Source organism: Hyaena hyaena, unplaced genomic scaffold (genome assembly GCF_003009895.1).
Source record: "Hyaena hyaena isolate Hyena2069 unplaced genomic scaffold, ASM300989v1 scaffold_185, whole genome shotgun sequence".
Taxonomy (NCBI): domain Eukaryota; kingdom Metazoa; phylum Chordata; class Mammalia; order Carnivora; family Hyaenidae; genus Hyaena; species Hyaena hyaena.
The window spans coordinates 2632794-2650358 of record NW_024080816.1 but is presented as its reverse complement, the minus strand read 5'-3'; the positions used below and the strand labels follow the sequence as shown (position 1 = coordinate 2650358).

At 39.3% G+C, this 17565-nt stretch overlaps 1 protein-coding gene across 5 annotated transcripts in view; it reads right to left on the bottom strand.

The window, feature by feature from the left end:
• Positions 1–15067, bottom strand: part of PSIP1 (PC4 and SFRS1 interacting protein 1) — a 41134-nt gene extending 26067 nt beyond the window's left edge. For all 5 annotated transcript variants that reach the window (XM_039240920.1, XM_039240924.1, XM_039240923.1 and 2 more), the window contains exons 1-3: positions 14919–15067; positions 14161–14378; positions 11015–11091 (exon numbers count right to left, since the gene is read on the bottom strand). In XM_039240920.1, the coding sequence (XP_039096851.1) occupies positions 11015–11091; positions 14161–14232 (149 nt within the window). In that variant the 5' untranslated portion in view covers positions 14233–14378; positions 14919–15067. The remainder of the gene's footprint in view (positions 1–11014; positions 11092–14160; positions 14379–14918) is intronic.
• Positions 15068–17565: the final 2498 nt, after the last annotated feature.

Below are 17565 nucleotides of genomic sequence, written 5' to 3'. Positions count from 1 at the left end.
ATAGGTTATTAAATAGCGCCACCCTAGGATGCAATTCTAGACAATTCTTAACCCAAAATGCAATAAAAATCTTACTTAAAGGGTAGACACAAATAATTCATTAGATTTAAGTTCAAATACTTTTATTAAATTCAATCACAAGCTGCTAGGACCCACAGGCCTGTATTAAAAAAACATTCAAGTTGTACAATGTGAATGTACTTAATGCCACTGAAGTGTACACTTAAAAATGGTTAAAATGGTAAATTTTATGTACAATTTATAATTTTAAAAAGCCCCAAAATTTAAAGAACTGTGATATAATTGCATTAATCAATCCATTTAAAATGCACTCCAAATACTAATTTCGAAGTACAGTCTAGTACAGACACAACTCAAAATACTATCAATGAGGTACATTACATACACACACATGTACATAAGCTTTTGGAATAAAATATGTTAAAAATTTTACTTTATTCAATGAAGGAATCAGAAGTTATAACTGGTTCATTTGTTCATTCATATATTCATTTAAGTCATTCTTTTATTTGTGGTAGTTATGTTCTACAAAGTCACCACAAACACTGAATTAGTGAATTATGCACCACTGCCCAAGGGAAAATACAGGGCAGGGTTCCTGTGAGCCTCTGGTCACATTTTCACCAACCAATCAACACATAACCTTGTTTTTCACATGTTTCTGTTAAAAGACCTGTTAATATGTATTAGTGACTCATTAACAATGAACTCACAGCCTTCAACTTCTATACCACATACTTGCTCTACATGGCACAGAAAGTCTTCTTGCACTTAAGAATGCTCAATAGCACCTCAGCACCGTACTTGGGGGCTAATGAAAGCTGCATAATGACCAACCCAAAAAAGCACAATAATGCAAAAATTATAGCACAAAACTGCAAAAAGGACACTTGTTTACAGTAGGAGAGTGAAAACAGGGCAAAGTATTGCCTTGGTCAGCCTCAGCTAGGAATGTACGCATTAAATTACTCAAATTTTTGGCCATTTTGCTTGCACATGAAGGCACCATGAGTACTGGGATTACAACTATGTTTTCAGTGAGCAGGCAAACTCACAAACATGGAATCCGTGAAAGATGAGAATTAACTGTGCGCACACGCACTGGAGATGTTCTCCAGAGCAAACCCCTGTATCTCCCTCAGTCAGTCTTCCAGAATCTGTCACTTCTATAAAGGAAGATCCACCAGTATGTAGGAATTTTTTTTGTTATGCTGTTTGGTGTGTATATGTATTCTCCAAAGGAAGAGGAGAACCAGATTACTATTCATTTTGTCTAAAATGTGCTACAGCTTAAGATTATAAATTATTAAGTATATGTCACAAATTACTTACCTGGTGAAATTCTTTTAAGAATTAGGGACCTAATGACTACAGTTATCACTCCAGTTAGAGTATTTTAAGAGGCTTTAGGATAAATTTTAATTAAAAAGACACTTCGAGCTCTACTTAAATAAAACTAGTGCATACAAAAGTCAGCTTTATAATTTAAATTCTGTAATTTAGGAAGACTCACTGAATACATGTATTTTTAGCTGCACATTGGTTAAAGCACAATGAAATCATCATTATCTCATTTGATCCAGAAATTCAGCCTTTTATTAGGAATCATTCATTCCTACCTATCCTCTCAAATTAGAAAAACTATTTAGTTAAAATAGTAAAACAATTCCTCCTACATGTTTCAAATTCCAAGTAAATAACTTGAATTAAATCTCCATCACAAATATACTTCTAGTTAGACCAAAGCAATTCAACACAAATTATCTCTCCTAAAACCTTACAAAAACAACCCGTAAAGCCAAAGACAACAAAAAACACAATACCATCAGAGAATCAGAAGATGGAAAGAAAATTGAAAAAGCTGGATATTAAGCAGCAATATACAAAGTCAGCATCATCCCTTATGGTTCAAAATGCCTCAAAGTTGGCATCAGGCAACTTCCAAAAGTGGTAAGGACATTAAACAGTCAATAAAATTATTGAAAAATGTTTTAAAACTTCAAACATGGGGTATTTTAAGACAGGACTCTAAACCTAAAAGCGATTCAAAAGAGAAGACTGATTCTACCATGATGGTGTGACAGTTAAATTTACGTGGATTATTTTTCTTTTCTCAAAACAGGCAGACTTCACTTTGCATGATAACATAAGACTAAAAAATTGACCATGCAGTGGTAAAAATTATGATTGTTCCATTAACTTTTAAAAATTGTCAAAACATTAACCACTCTATTACTGACAGTGAAAAGACATGAAAAAATATACTAAAAATACTTACACTCTAAAACATCAGAAAACACGGAGACTGAGTTTTTTTTTTCTGTTAAAACAACTGAGCTAAAATAATTTGAATGGTTCTTGCCTTCTTCTGATCATAGAACTTATGTATGGAGTGAGCATATTTTCTATGCCTTGGCGAACTGTCATACTCCTTTCTAAGTCTGATCAGCTTCCAACATTTTATCCTTTGCACTTTCAATGTTGTGAAATATCTTTAATGTTTTTTGTTGGCATCATTTCCTCTGAGACATCTTCCTCCTTTTTATTACCACCACTTTCCTCATTTATGTTGATAAGCTTGCCTTCAATAGGTTCCTCTGGCTGCATATCCAGTCTCTCCAAATGGAGCATGTCTACATTCGAAGGTTAGCGATTTATTCTGTAACTCCATTTGCATTCAGTTCAAATTTCACTTCTACTGTTATTAATTTGTTTCTCTGCTGCCTGCACTTTCAGCTATGTTGGCCAATTCCCTATCTGGTTCTTTAAATGTAATCTGGGCAAGCATATCACTGAAAGACAAAGAGGCAACACCACCACTAAACATTGTGCCATCTACGTGAATTGAAAAACAGATGCACAGTGACCAATCACCAAGAGCCTTTGAAAAAAGTGATGTGTTATGCATCTGATATTACATTTACACTTGTGGACTGAAAAGATAGCAAATTTTGTAGTTTATGCAATTACAGTTAATATTCCAGGGTATGTGAAATTTGAACAATGTTGCTGGGGGACTGGTGTTATCTAAATCATGGCAGCCAAAATTCATGCCCATTGGGCCTGTATGCTTCTCTCCTCCGCATGCTGACTTTAACATTCTTTTTTTTTATTAGATAGCATATATACTACCATTCTTGCTCTCTGTGACATTGTATGGTTATTTGGTCATGTCTTGTTTGAGCCTTTTCTCACAAAATAAGACACAGCTAGATTATTTACTAATCCAATCTAAAAGTCCTAAGAGAATTCTACCTACATATAATGTAATAATTTATACTTGGGTCTTATTCATACCACCTTGTTTGCACACACTTTTTGATTATCCTTGGGTAACTGTTATACTTACTTTTGCTGAATAGGTTTTTAAAATATTCTCCCCTGATCCTCCTTGAGACTCAGATTCCAAGCTCTACTTTCTATTATTTTACTATTCATGATGTTCACATTACAGTTGACCCTTGAACAAAACGGGCTTGAACTGTGCAGGCACACTTATGATAGGGAGGGGTTTTGGTTTTTTTGGTTTTTTTTTTTTTTTTTTTTACTGCATTGTTAAATGTATTTTTTTCTTAAAATTTAAACTACGTTTTCTTTTCTCTAGCTTACTTTATCCTAGGAATAGCATATAGTACACATAACATACAAAATACTTGATAACTGACTAAATTACTGATAAGACTATTAGCAGTCAAGTTTTTGGGGAGTCAGTTATTTGTAGGTTTTCAATGGCATGGTCAGTGCCTCTAACCCCCATGTGGTCGGTCCAACAGTCAACTATATAAGTCACACTTCAATTTGCATCTGTAACCAATATACCAAATTTAAGTTAACTATGCCTGTCTAAATTAGAAAAACTTCATAAATCTGAATAATTTATGTTATGCACAGAAGCTTAGAATATTTACACATGAAAAGATGCTCAAATCATTAGTCATCAGTAAAACGTAAATCAAAACCACAAGATACTATCTTCACACCCACTAGGATAGGTTGAATACAAAAGATAACACATTTTGGCAAAGATATGGAGAAATTAAAATCCTCATATATTGCTGGTAGGAATGTTTAAATGATGCATGGCTGACTTGACAATGGTCTGGCCAATTCCTGAAAGGATTAAACCGAACATGCTGTTCGGTTCCATTTATATGAAATGCTCAGAACAGGCAAATAGGTTAGGGACTGCCTACGGGAAAACAGGTAGAATTGGGGAGAAATGGAAGTATCTGCTAATGAGTACAAGGTTTCTTTATGGCATGTAAAAATGTCTTAAAATTGTGCTAATGGCTGCACTTCTCTCTGGATATACTAAGATGTGTTGCATTGTACACTTTCAGTGGATGAAGAGATAGGAATTATATCTCAATAAAGCTGTTAAAATATTCTTCAGTGAATACCACATCCTACCAAACAAAAATGATCCAAATTTTACCAACTACCAACAGTCACTGGTTCAGCCTGCTTTTTAGCTGTATATATACATATAGATATTAATTTTGATATATATGCTACATAGTCTTCCATACTTTTCCAAATTAAATTGAACATTTCTTCATGGCAATAATTACTAACAGCTACCTACTATTTCACTGAATGGCTATCTCAAAATTGACTTGTCTATTGTTGGACTATTTTCTGCAACAAATTTTCTACTATAAAATAACACAGCCACAATAAATATAATATTTCTCAATCTTTGCATCTATCTTCGTAATATATCCTCAGAAATACTGCTGGGTCATCGAATATACTCAAGACTAAGGAAACTCTTATTAACGAGACTTAAAAAACCATGGAGGCAGAAAAAAGAATCCTCTGACATTCTCATCATAGATAAGGAATGATAATCATGGAACATGCTGGAGGTTTTAGCTACTGCTATAGTGGTAATCATACTGCAATACAGAAATGTATCAAATCATAGTGGTTATCATATTGCAATATATAAATGTATCAAATCAAAAGGTATACATTATTATAGGTCTGCTAGTTTAATTTAAAAAAAATAAATAAAAGCAGAAGCACCACACACACGCACAGAAGCACGCACTTCTTTCTCTGTGGGGATGCGATCCCACAGGTTTGATGAAGAGGGTCCAGATAAATTTTTATTTTATTTTTTTATGTTTATTTTTGAGAGAGAGGACAAGCAAGGGAGGGGCAGAAAGAGAGGGGACAGACCTTGAGGCAGGGCCCAGGCTTTGAGCTGTAAGCATACAGCCAGATGTGGGGTTCAAATTCATGGACTGCGAGCTCATGACCTAAGCCAGAGTCAGACGCTTAACTGACTGAGTCATCCAGGTGCCCCCAGATTAGTTTTTAGACAGACATCGCTAGTCCCCGAGGGCATAACTGGATGTGGCTATGGCTCTGATTCATTCTTCAAAGCTTTCCACTTTAAAATGACATACAAAAAAAGATAAAAAATTTAAAAATTAATATGACTTACAAATCTCAAAGAAAATACATCAAAACATTAACACGTTTTAGGGTCATTTCTAAAAATTGGAGTAAAAATGAGTTGATTCCTTTTTAGAAAACTCTAGGTGGGGTGTGTGTGTGTGTGTGTGTTTTCGTTTTACCAATGAAAAGATATACATTAATTCAAAGTTACCCACCAAATTCCAGGGATGAAAGGAAACACAGGCATCGCCAAAATCTTCATTTTAAAGATTAGAAAATTGAGGGTCAGAGGATTAACTCATTCAAGTAAGGTCATCTAGCTATTAAACAGTAAAGCCTCAACTTTGTATAGTATTCCTTAACAGCGTTCCAGAGTTTCCTTTATCTACTATAATACAGACTTTGAAACATCTACTAAAATACAGACACCATACCCCTATATACGTGAACTCTGGACTTTAAATACCAAAGTCATAGCCCATTAAGAATCAATGCTAATGTAAAATGTCCTAAAAATAGGAAATCATTAACAGCTGCCCTTGAAGAACATGGGGGGTTTTGGGGTGCTGACCCCCCATACAATCAGCCAGAAATCCTCAAGTAACTTTGACTCCCCCAAACGTAACTACTGTTAACTGGAAGCCTTACCAGTAACAGTGGATCAACACATTTTGTTGATTATAGGTTATCAAAGCCCAATCATCACACATCTGGAGCTCTCTACCTTTAAAGCAAACCAGAAGTTGCACATAAAAAATGGAAAAGCTAATCAGAACTGAAAATACAAAACTCAAAACTCATTTAATTGTTGCCGAGTAATAGAAAGTCTTATCTCTTAAAACACCTGCTCTCAGTTGCTGCTTCATTTCTCATTATTAAATCACAAAACATGACATATACTGTTTTATAACTAGTTTTATAACAGCATGCCTTCTTTATAATAGCAAATGACTCAAGAGACAACTGAATATATATTTATTATGTGCCATGAACCTGCTGGTCTAGAGATGAATAAACAGTTCCTCTCCTCTTTCTTGGTACAAGGCTTGTAAGAATCTATGCAAGTCCCATACTGACACACACAGTTACAGCAAGACTACAGAGGTTGTATATGAGAACAAGCACAGAAGAACATACAATCCTAACCTAGGACTGCATTCCTTTTTTTTTTTTTTTTTTAAGTGTTTATTTTTGAGAGACAGAGAGCGAGCATGAGTGGGGAGGGGCAGAGAGAGAGGGAGACACAGAATCTGAAGCAGGCTCCAGGCTGCCAGCACAGAGCCCGATGCGGGGCTCGAACCCACAGACCGCGAGATCATGACCTGAGTCAAAGTCGGATGCTTAACCGACTGAGCCACCCAGGCGCCCCGACTGTATTCCTTTACTCCTTTCCAGTGGACAGGTTATACACAACACTAACTAGTCCCCTCCCCATTCACCTTCACTCCTGAAACTACGTATCTGGCACGTTCTGGAACAGCCTGTGATAGGTATTTTTTCAAGTTCCTAGAATTGAGCATCCAATCTCTTTGTATTAAGATCAGTAAGGAGACACACTCAACAAAAATACCATCTTCACTTAAATTTTCTAGACTTTAGAGATAGACCTGTAAGTGTGTTTCTTCTGTAAGCAATAGCGATCAGTCAGCAAACCTCAAACTGCATTTCAAACAATTTAACGCATCTTCAAAAAATAATATGCAACATTATCTTTAATAGCTGACATTTGTTTAACACATGCAAAGAGCTGTTCTAAGCACTTTTCATGTAATATCTCGTTTGGAACCCAAAATACTGAGGTAAAATATATTATGCCCATTTTACAAATAACGAACAAAAAGACACAAGGCTAGGTAACCTGCCCAAGGTCATGTAGAAGGTAAATGGCAGTCAGAATTCAGACAGCCTTCTGATCTAGTTGTCTTAAGCACTATATAAATGTTGGTTAATGGACAGTGAATTCATAATCAACAAATGATTTTATCTAAAGGGTACACTTTCAATATCAACAAATATTTAACAGCTACTATGCACCAGCACTTAAATGATGATAAACAAGATAGTCCCTGCTCCCCAAACTCCTCACTTGTAGGTGAAGGAAAAAAGAAAAAAAAAATTTTCAATCATCATAGCAAGGAATAATATAAACTTAAAAAAGAGGATTTGAGTTAAGATATAAGTGAATGAAAATCTGAAGGTGCTTCCCAATAAAGAAAAAATAAGCAAGGATCTGAGACAAGAGAAAGATTTATGTTAACAGTGGAAAATCGTGAGGAGGCTGGAGAGGTAAATACAGGCTAATTCATAGAAGTTCTTATGAATAGCACTTAAAGATAGCACTTGGAGTTCTGTTTGTTGGTAATGTTAGTAAGGAAGCCACTGGTGATTTTTGAACAGGGAAATGACAACATTGGACTTGGACATGAAGAGTACAAACAGATCAAGATAGCATTAGGACACTATGGATTACTAAGCTGTAGAGGGGATAGACAAGAATGGAGAGATCAGCATGTGCCTTAAAGGAAAAGACCACGAGTTGCTAGCTGGCTACATGTGGAGGGGAAGCGGAACGACCAGACTACCTCATCAAAGATAACACCAAGACTGGGCTCCAGCAAAAGCACTGGGTCCGTGTCAGTCTCATTTACTAAGAATCTGTCTTGAATATGTTTTAAGATACCTAGCAGATGGCCACAGTTGGTATACATAAGGGCTTATTGTTGTCTAATATTCAAAACTTGATTGCTGGATGAATTTACTGTGAATGTCATAAAATGCTAAGAAAATGTTTCTAGGTCAGAACAAAAATGAATGAAGCTACAAAAGGATTCTGCACTAAATTCATCACTAAATATCGTTTAAATCTTTTAAAATATCTTTTAAAAAATCTTATCTACAGGGGTGCTTGAGTGGTTCAGTCGGTTGAGCGTACGACTTTGGCTCAGGTCATGATCTCACGGTTCATGGGTTCGAGCCCCGTCGGGCTCTGTGCTGATAGGTAGCTCAGAGCCTGGAGCCTGTTTCAGATTCTGTGTCTCCCTCTCTCTCTGACCCTCCCCTGCTCATGCTGCCTCTCTCTCTCTCAGAAATAAATAAAACATTAAAAAAAATTTTTTTAATCTTATCTATAAATCAGTTATGAAGAAGTAGTTCTCCAAATGGCCATTTCTTCTCCTGTGTTCTTCCTTTCCCAAATCCCTAACTACAGGCTGTTAGAATAAACTCTCATTTATGCAAAATCCATACTGAAAAGCTCAAATAACCACACTCCGATGTGGGGGTGGGGCAAGGCAAATCATCAGAAACCTAGTTTCTAAAAATTAACCTTAAATACAAAAAAAAAAGTCACTAGACCAAAAGAGATCTAACAATGCTGTCTTTTCAAAGATAAAGGGTATACTTATGAGAACATGAAGGCACAAAACATTACAGTGCGTCTTGATTTTTGTTTTTTAATATTTTTTGAGAGGTAGAGACAGAGTACAAGTGGGGGAGGGGCAGAGAAAGAGGGAGACACAGAATCCGAAGCAGGCTCCAGGCTCTGAGCTGTCAGCACAGAGCCTGACATGGGGGGCTCGAAACCACAAAATGTGAAATCATGACCTGAGCCTTTTTTAATATTTATTTTTGAGAGAGAGAGGGAGAGGGAGGCAGAAGGAGGGAGGGAAAGACAAAGTGCCATCTGGAGAGGGGCAGAGAGAGGGAGACACAGAATGTGAAGCAGGCTCCAGGCTCTGAGCTGTCAGCACAGAGCCCGATGCAAGGCTTGAACTCAAGAGAACGGTGAGAGAGATCATGACCTGGGCTGAAGTCAGACGCTTAACAGACTGAGCCAACCAGGTGCCCCTCCTCTAAATCCTTCAGTGTATTCTAACTTCTTGATTAATGATTCAGTCTTCATTAATCGCTCAATACCACTATTTTGTTATTAACCAATGTTTAGTCAAAGTTTGGTTGATATTGTTTGTTTTAAAATTTACCAATATTTACAACATAAATATCTTCATTTTTAAATGCTGGGGAGGAAGGTACAGTCATTCCTCTAAACTGAACATAAAAGAAACTGTGTTCTACGAAGCTATAAGGACATAGAAGTATATAAAATCTGTCCCATTTCAGGAAAAAAAAAATCACATTTAAAGAATTCTAAACTTATAAAACTGGAAAATCCTAAGGAATGCCTACTCGCATTACTAGTGTTTCCAAACTTCACATGCATCAGAATCATCTGGAAGGCTTGTTAAAGCAGTTTGCTGGGTCCCACACCCCAGCTTCTGGTTCAGTAATTACGAGGTGGGGTCCAAGAACTGTGTGCTAAAATCCCCATGTGACACTGGTGCCGCCTAACCTAGCACCACGCTTAGGAAATGGCCACTCCAACATGCAGCACACAAATTTTTCATCAAAAGATACATTTTCCTATTAAATTTATAGAAGCTTTTTAAATGATAGATTACCCTACTGAATCAGAAATTCATCATTTCTTACAAAACTAAGTTTTTAGATATGGGATACACCCTAAACCCAACTCAAAATAATTCTGAAGGCCAACCCAATTCTTGACTCAAAGCTGTATTTAAAATAAAATTATGTGGCATTGTAGGATACCGTTGATGTGAAATATCCAGAACTGGCAAATCTACAAACAGTAAATTAGTAGTTGTCTAATTCTCAGAAGGAGGGAATGGAGAATAACTGCTAATGGGAATGAAAAGGAATGTATTAAAATCCACTGAATTATATACTTTAAACAAGTGAAACTTCGGGGCATAAATTTCACCTCCGTAAAGCTTTAAAAAGAAATTATGTGAAAGTTCATATGGTGGCTAAGCAACATTAAATCAAATGTTGCCACTGCAGACACTGTTAGGAATGTATGGTCCTAATCAGAATCAACAAGTATGTTTCTCCGGGTCCAAGGTAAACAAGCCTACTTTCCCAAAATTACTGCAAATGTTAGACTTCAAGAGCAAAATCAGCAAAATTAACAAAACAGACCCTGCAGTAGTCTTGTGCACCTAAAGTAACAGTTCAAGAATATTCAGTTGCAATTTCTGAAAACTTAATTTGCTCTACCCTCTGGCCATGGATCCACCAGAGGCAGCAGAGCAGTCACAGTGGCGCTCAGGACCACATAAATAGACACTGAGAACTTCCCAGCTTTCTTCCTGCTTTTCCCATTATAAACCATTTACGTGGCCAGGATCACAAAGCTTAAATAGGGTGTCAGGCTGTCCTTATGAAAAGCATTTACTGTACTAAATATCAATACCAAATGCTCTGTTAAAACTTTCCTTACATACTGTTGTCTATCAACCTTCTGGCTGCTGAAAAGATCCATACACATCTCCCCCTTTTATCATGGAAATATCTATTCCAATACCAGTTAAACCTGCAGCACTAATTTTTCTGCCCTAAAAATAAAGCTTAAAAGGGAATTTTTTTCCAAAGTTCAAAGATGATTTTAACGTTTCCTATTATTACTCTACTACTTTCTCTTTTAAGTAATCTCTACTTGTTTTTCCTTTTACGCTCAATGACCCTACTAAATTAACTCTGATTTGCCTTTAGAGCTAACAGGACTTACGTCTCATGAGTTCCAAAAAAGAAAATGGGTAGTTTGTTTGTGGGTGGTTTTACAGCTCCATCAGGAACTTCATCTACCTAAAAGAAAGATCAGAAAAATTAAAATCTTTTAAATCATACACACCTCAACACACCAGAATAAAGTGAGAACAAGCCATTCAAAAAGGATCTGATAAAAGTAGACCAGTTCTACAGGTCACAATCCCCATCCCAGTTCTGAAACCCAAAAAGCTCGAAAACACAAAATAATTTTCAGAACTCATTTGGTAGAAAAACCCAGACTGACACGGAGGCAGTTTCATTTCTTTTATGCACCTACTGTTTCTACTGATGCTTCCCTGCAAAGATACTCCATTAGATTACAATGTGTCATTCTGGAAGACCCTACTGGGAGCAAAACATATGCCATATGTACCATTATTACCTTTCTAGAATCCTAAAATTCTGAATTTTAAAACCTATCTGACCCTAAGCATTTCAGATAAAGGAGTCTGAACCTGTTCAAAAACCCTAAATGATGTTTCTGCAAGAAGGCTATGCAAATATTGGAATAATGTAAAAGCAGACATTAATGAAAGTTCCAACCAGTCTTTCGAAAAGTTTGAAATATATATTCTGGAAAGATCTTACACCTACACGGCTGATTCACAGGAAGTTCTGTTCCTTTTTCATTTCTCTTTCAGTCTTTTTTAACTAAGGAAAAAAGTATTAAAGTGCTGTTTGTCTAACACAGCAGTAATACTTGTTACTTTCTCTTATCAATCAAGGGAAAGCAGACCTCAGAGGTAAAGCCATCAGGCAGTACTATCAAGCCAAAATTTAAGCTTTCTATTTTGTCATTACTTAGACTTCATAACATTTTTGTCATAACGTTCATAAGTGGAAAGACATTTAAAAAAATCAGTTAGCTTTGTTAAGAAAAGAACAGACCACCTGAGGACTTACTCTGCTCTGTATGCACTACCATGTTGAAAAAAGCCCCTGAGAGTGATTGGACTGGCAGTCTGAGGTTTCAGCAATCAACAGACTCTGTCACCTAACACTCTTAGACTTTAATTTCCTCATCTATACCATCACTGTACTAGTCATTTCAACTTTTTGAGAAGGCTCCAAGAATTATGAAAATCCTGAGAGCCCTTACAATAAGGGATATTTTCTGTTAACCCAATTCATATGTTCTTTCTGCTGGCAAACAGTTTTAAATGTGTCATACCTACATTGTTAGGCAACTTTTTTAAGTTGACAGCAAAAACAATTATTACTGACACAGGATTACAAGAACATGCAAAAAACTTAAAAAGTACGGAAGTTTTGAATATGGAGATAGGAAATATTAAGATCAAAATAGGAACAAGTGTCACCGTCACGGATGAGACCTTAAGTATATACTCTAATCTCTCTAAAGACATAATTTAAGGTTGGAGAAGACAGAAAAATGAATATAAATTTTGGACACAGACAATATCAAACCAAATTAAGCTGCTTCTAAGAAACAAAGGAGAAAAGAGACAAAATTTTTCCATTCCAATCCAAATGAACTTGTTGAACACAGAATGTATTACACAAAGAAGGAAAATACTCTCGCCCTCTGAAGGCTACTTTATTTTGCTTTTAGCAGCACCAATTCAATCAAAGTAGGTAACTTTTTAAACATTTTCAGCTGGCTTTTAACTGCACTGTAGGATCGAAATGTGAATACAGATATATCTTATAATCTCAGATTTTTATAACACCTCAAAATATATTAGGATATAAAAGCTACGAAAAGAAAGTACCTTGGAGGGGCCTTAAGCCTTCCCAGTTTCCCTCTGCTCTATTCAAACATTTAACAGTGTTTTATAAGAACACGATTACATACTAAGGACTGTGGGGGACATGAAGAAATTCAATGTATGCCTAGTGCCCTCAATTGGAAGTCAAAGCATGCACATTAAGAGTTAAAATCTTATCACAAAGGAAATCCATTAGAGCATCAAATATATAGGTAAGAATTTCAAGGTAAGATTCAATGAAAAAGTAGACTTGAAAGACTAGGGGGGAAAATCTTCCCAGGTTTAGGAAGGGAACCTGTAAACAAGAACTGGATGGGGAAAAAAAAAAAAAAAAAATCAAGAAAACAGTGAACATTTTACACTTGGACAGCAGTCAGCAAACACACTACAGGATTCTCTACAACCAATGGGTATGTTTTCTCCCAGCTGACATAATTAAAACCACAGGATTTAAATGTCTTTAGGAAATACACTCCTCAAAGAAGAGCGAGTTAGTGGATATTACAACTTTAGAATATCAAGTTTATATCTAAAAAGGATCTTAGGCATTCTAATGGATCTCGACACTCTCTTAGTTCTATCACGGTCTTACAACCCGAGTCCTACTGTCCATCAGCTAACAAAAAAGACCTCTTTTTCCAAAAATGGCGCTTAGATATCAAACAGTCTCAATTCTTAAGTGTCACCAAAAAACCCTAGGCCTTACTTAATTACCTCTCTGTACCACTAGATGAGAACCTAGGAATCTGAGTATATCGCTCTTTTGCCTGTGGGAAACAAAGAGGGAAAACAACTTTTTCAAGGTCATGAGGCAAACTTCACAAATAAAAATTTGAAAATAAATTTACATCTTATTGTAAAATTTTCAAGAATATCCAGCCCTCCATCTCGGTATTAAACAAGCAAATCCAGAGGCCTCATCGACTACAAAACATTTTTAAAACCCGGTGAATCCAATTTAATCACATCTGACATCTAAGAGGCTGCATAAACTCCACTCATTCTCTCCATTTGACTCAAAATTTTAAAAACCTCCATGTTTCATTAATCTGTAAACGTAGAAAAAATCCACACTTGATTATTTTCACCTACAATGGAACATTAACAGTCATCACGTTTAAGTATTTCCTATTAAGAAAACCTGCCAAAGTCTGTCAAAAACAAACCATAGGGAAAAGCTTAAGTAGAAACACCTGGATTTTTGCAATTCCAGGGGGCGATTCCCGGGCAAAAAGCTAAAACGAAAGGTTGCAAATGAGCCCAAAGGAAAGCGAGGGGGAGAAAGGACACGAGAAGAAAATTAAGAGGAAGGGTAGGAAGTAGGCCCCTGAGGAAGGTAGCCCCGCACAGATGCGAAGGCTAAAAAATCACTTACTCGAGCTGGCCAATGAGGGTAACCTTTCATCTTGGCGAAGATGAGGTCTCCAGGTTTGAAATCGCGAGTCATGTTTCGGGGTCGAGGCCGGGGGTCTGAGGCCCGGGGAGGAGGCGCGGCGGTGCGCACAGCAAGGGGATGCGGGAGGGCGGACGGGAGCCCAGGCTCCCGGGGCGGCGGGAGGTGGGGGGAAGATGCCTCCAGGCGTCCCGACGCGCCTGCGAGGGAGAGCACGGAGGGCGGTTAATGCTCTGAAACCCGAAGGGAGGGGCCGCACGGGGAGGCCCGGGGGAGGGGGAGGGGAGGGCCGCGAGGGGTGGGGGCGGGAGAGTGAGGGGAGAGCCGCCTCCCGCTCCTCCCCCGCGAGTGCGCGGCCTCCGCAGCCCGGGAGCTACCCCTCCAGGCTTCGGCAGGTCCCCCGCTCGACGACCGAAAAGACGCCACCACCTGAGACAGAGATGCTTCTCGGCCCCCGATTCCCCTTTCTCCCGCCCCATCTTTCTTCTAGCTTTTTTTTCCCCCCCTCCGGGCTTCAGCCCCGAGAGGGAGGGGGTCTGGAAAGAGGGGGGAAAAAGATGGCAAAGGAAAGGGGAACGTTCCCCTCTCCTGCACGCAGGACCTCTCCCCCGACCTGTTCCCCGACGGCCGCAGCCCCAGGACTGCCCCTGGGCTCCAGGGCGGGCCGCGGCCACTTCCCCGGTGCAGCTAGGAGCGAGGCCACTGGGGGGGGGCGGGGCGAGTCCCCGCCGCCCGCTCACCTGCCGGGGCCGCGGGCGCTGAGGCTGCGGTGGCGGGCCGGCCGCCTCTGTCCGCGTCCACGCAAGCCACCTGCGCCACCAGCTGCCGCAGAGGCGTCTCAACGGCTCCGAATCGCAACCGCCGCCGCCGCTGCCGCCGCCGTCGCTGCGCTGCTCCCGCGCGGCTCCCGCTCGGCGCCCGCTAGCACTGGGGCGAGACCAACTGCTCGCCGAGGGAGGGGGGACAACGCAGCACCGGCTTGAGGTGTGTGGCTCGGAAGCGGAACTTCAGAAGACGCCAGATGCCCGAGTTCGCTTTTGCCCATCAGTGACAGCCAGATGGAGAGAAACGCTGGTGCGAGGGAACAAAGAAGTGGGCGAAAATAGCTCGGCCCCAGGCGGCTCCCCCCTGCGGTTTGCAGAGTGGTCGGGCCCGGCCCGCCCCTGCTGGCTCTTCTGCGTGTGTGTATTTGTGTGTGTACTGTATGTAAAAGGCGGGGAGGGTGGAAACGATTGTTGTGGACAGGGTTTGGGGGCGGGTATCCGGGCCTCCAGCCCTTGGCTGTGTGTTAGGGAGAACCTGGCAGCCTAAGTTGCATGTTCTTGCGTCGTTTCTCAGGGTGGAGAGGCTTTAATGCTGCACTTGCGCGGTTTGCACCATCCATCCAAAAAAGAGCTGTGCAAAAACCCATAGATGAAATCGGAGACTGAGGGTGTGCAGCTTGTAGGCCTCTTACACCTCGCTGAATGGGCTTTACAGTACCCTTTCCTTGAAATTGTGATATGAGAAAGCCCTGTTTCTCTTATTTGAAATTTAAAGCACCAAAGAACTGTTAAGAAAACTGCAATCCTAACCAAGGCAGAATGCGAAGGGAAGAAAACAATGACAGGAAAGCATAAGTGTTTTAGATAGGATGTGGGTTTGGGCCCGTACTAAATTTTAGCTGCATCTAAATTTTATTTCTCTGGTAGAATGGTAGCTGGAAGGTGGAAAGTGTGGAAGTGTTTCGAAGCCTCACATGATGTAGCTCTTAAAATACTCTTCAAGGGATTTCTAAAATTATTTTTTGATCCTTCAACCAATGCATTTGTTAATATGTTGGTAGTGATATGCTGGGCTTTCTAATGTGATTTGGTATTTTAATATTTTTACTGTGCCAGAACTGTGTCACTAGAATTGTCTTAATTTTACTTAACCGTTAACATTCACCCAAGTTCCTAGTAAATGTAGTAAATAAGAAGGCATTTTAAAAAATGAATAAAAATTAATCTTGTTTTGTTTCATGCTTCTTTGAATCCCACTTCCTCAAAAAATACCTACTGTGTGTCAAGCTTTTTCAGGTGCGGGGGGTATACAACCATGAACAACAAGCACAAATTCTTCCTGAGGCAGAATGAAAACATGGAAAAGCCTAAGAATACTAAAATATGTAAATAATGGCATGTAGCTCATACATCTTAAAATGAAGAACTCACAACTGGGAAGAAATCAGGAAAAGCTTTATTAAGTAGGAAAAATTTGAAAAGAATTCTTTAAAAGCGATACACATGTCTTTAAAAGGAATGAAGACCTACCCAGTGCAAATTGGCCTGCAGGGAATTTCAGGAGACTAAGTCAAACGGCAGCAACAGGCAGGGGGTTGGAAGTGTTGCAAAAAGAGAAATTGACTGGCAATGGAAAGGGTAGGTAGGTTAGAAAAAGGTCTTGAAGCCTCTCCTCCTGATTAGTTTGATATGATGTAGGCTAGGCAGGGAGGTTGCTGAGCGTCAAAGTAAAGATGAATCTTTCAAAAGTAACTCTTGCTTGCTACAAAGTAGATGACAGTAGAAAGAGCCTGGAGGTTACGTTGTACTCCCTAAGCCACCCATTTCTAGAGGAGACTGGTGACTGAAAAAGGGAAGAGCTAAGAACACAAAAGAATGATTTTCAGGCATTGGCCATAAATCATGCACAGGAAAAGTGGAGAAAGATGTAGTGAAGAAAATTCCAAGACACTTGAGGGGGAGAGACCAAGGCCTCATCCGGCCACCATTTCTGGTGCACCTCCTTTGTTCTAAGCCTCTTAAGGCTTTGCAGTTCCAAGTATTGGTCAAGGGCCCAGCAGCACGGGCTTCCCCTCACCAGTCTGCTAAATCAGAATCTGCATTTTAACAAGACCCCCAGGTGATTCTTATGCATATTCAAGTTTGAGAGACTTCTGCTGTGGAGGATACTACCGGCCACAGGAACACACAATCAAGTAGGGGAAACAGGCCTGTAAGAGAAATTACAATTCATACAAGAAGATAACTTTCTGTTAGTGCTAAATGATAGAACAAGTAAAAAAGGGAGTGGTTACCGGGGGAGGGGGCCTCCTCAGAAAGAAAATGAAAATAGAAGGAAAGTGGAGAACCATTGATGTTTTGGTGGTAATGTTAAAAGTAAAAGTACAAACAGCTCTTGCTATCTTTCAGTTTGGTCATTTCCATTTGTGATAGCCTATAGACAACAAGCTACAGCCTTGAAACCATAAGTCAGGGCAAAACAGGTGGTAGTTTAAGCCTCTAGAGAACAAAAGCCCAGGATCCCTGGGAGTTGCAGTTCAGAATGGGAGGGAAAGGGGAATTGGAAAGGGAGGAGGGAGGATTGTACTCATCGGAGCCACTTGGAGAGCTTTCCTGAACTACT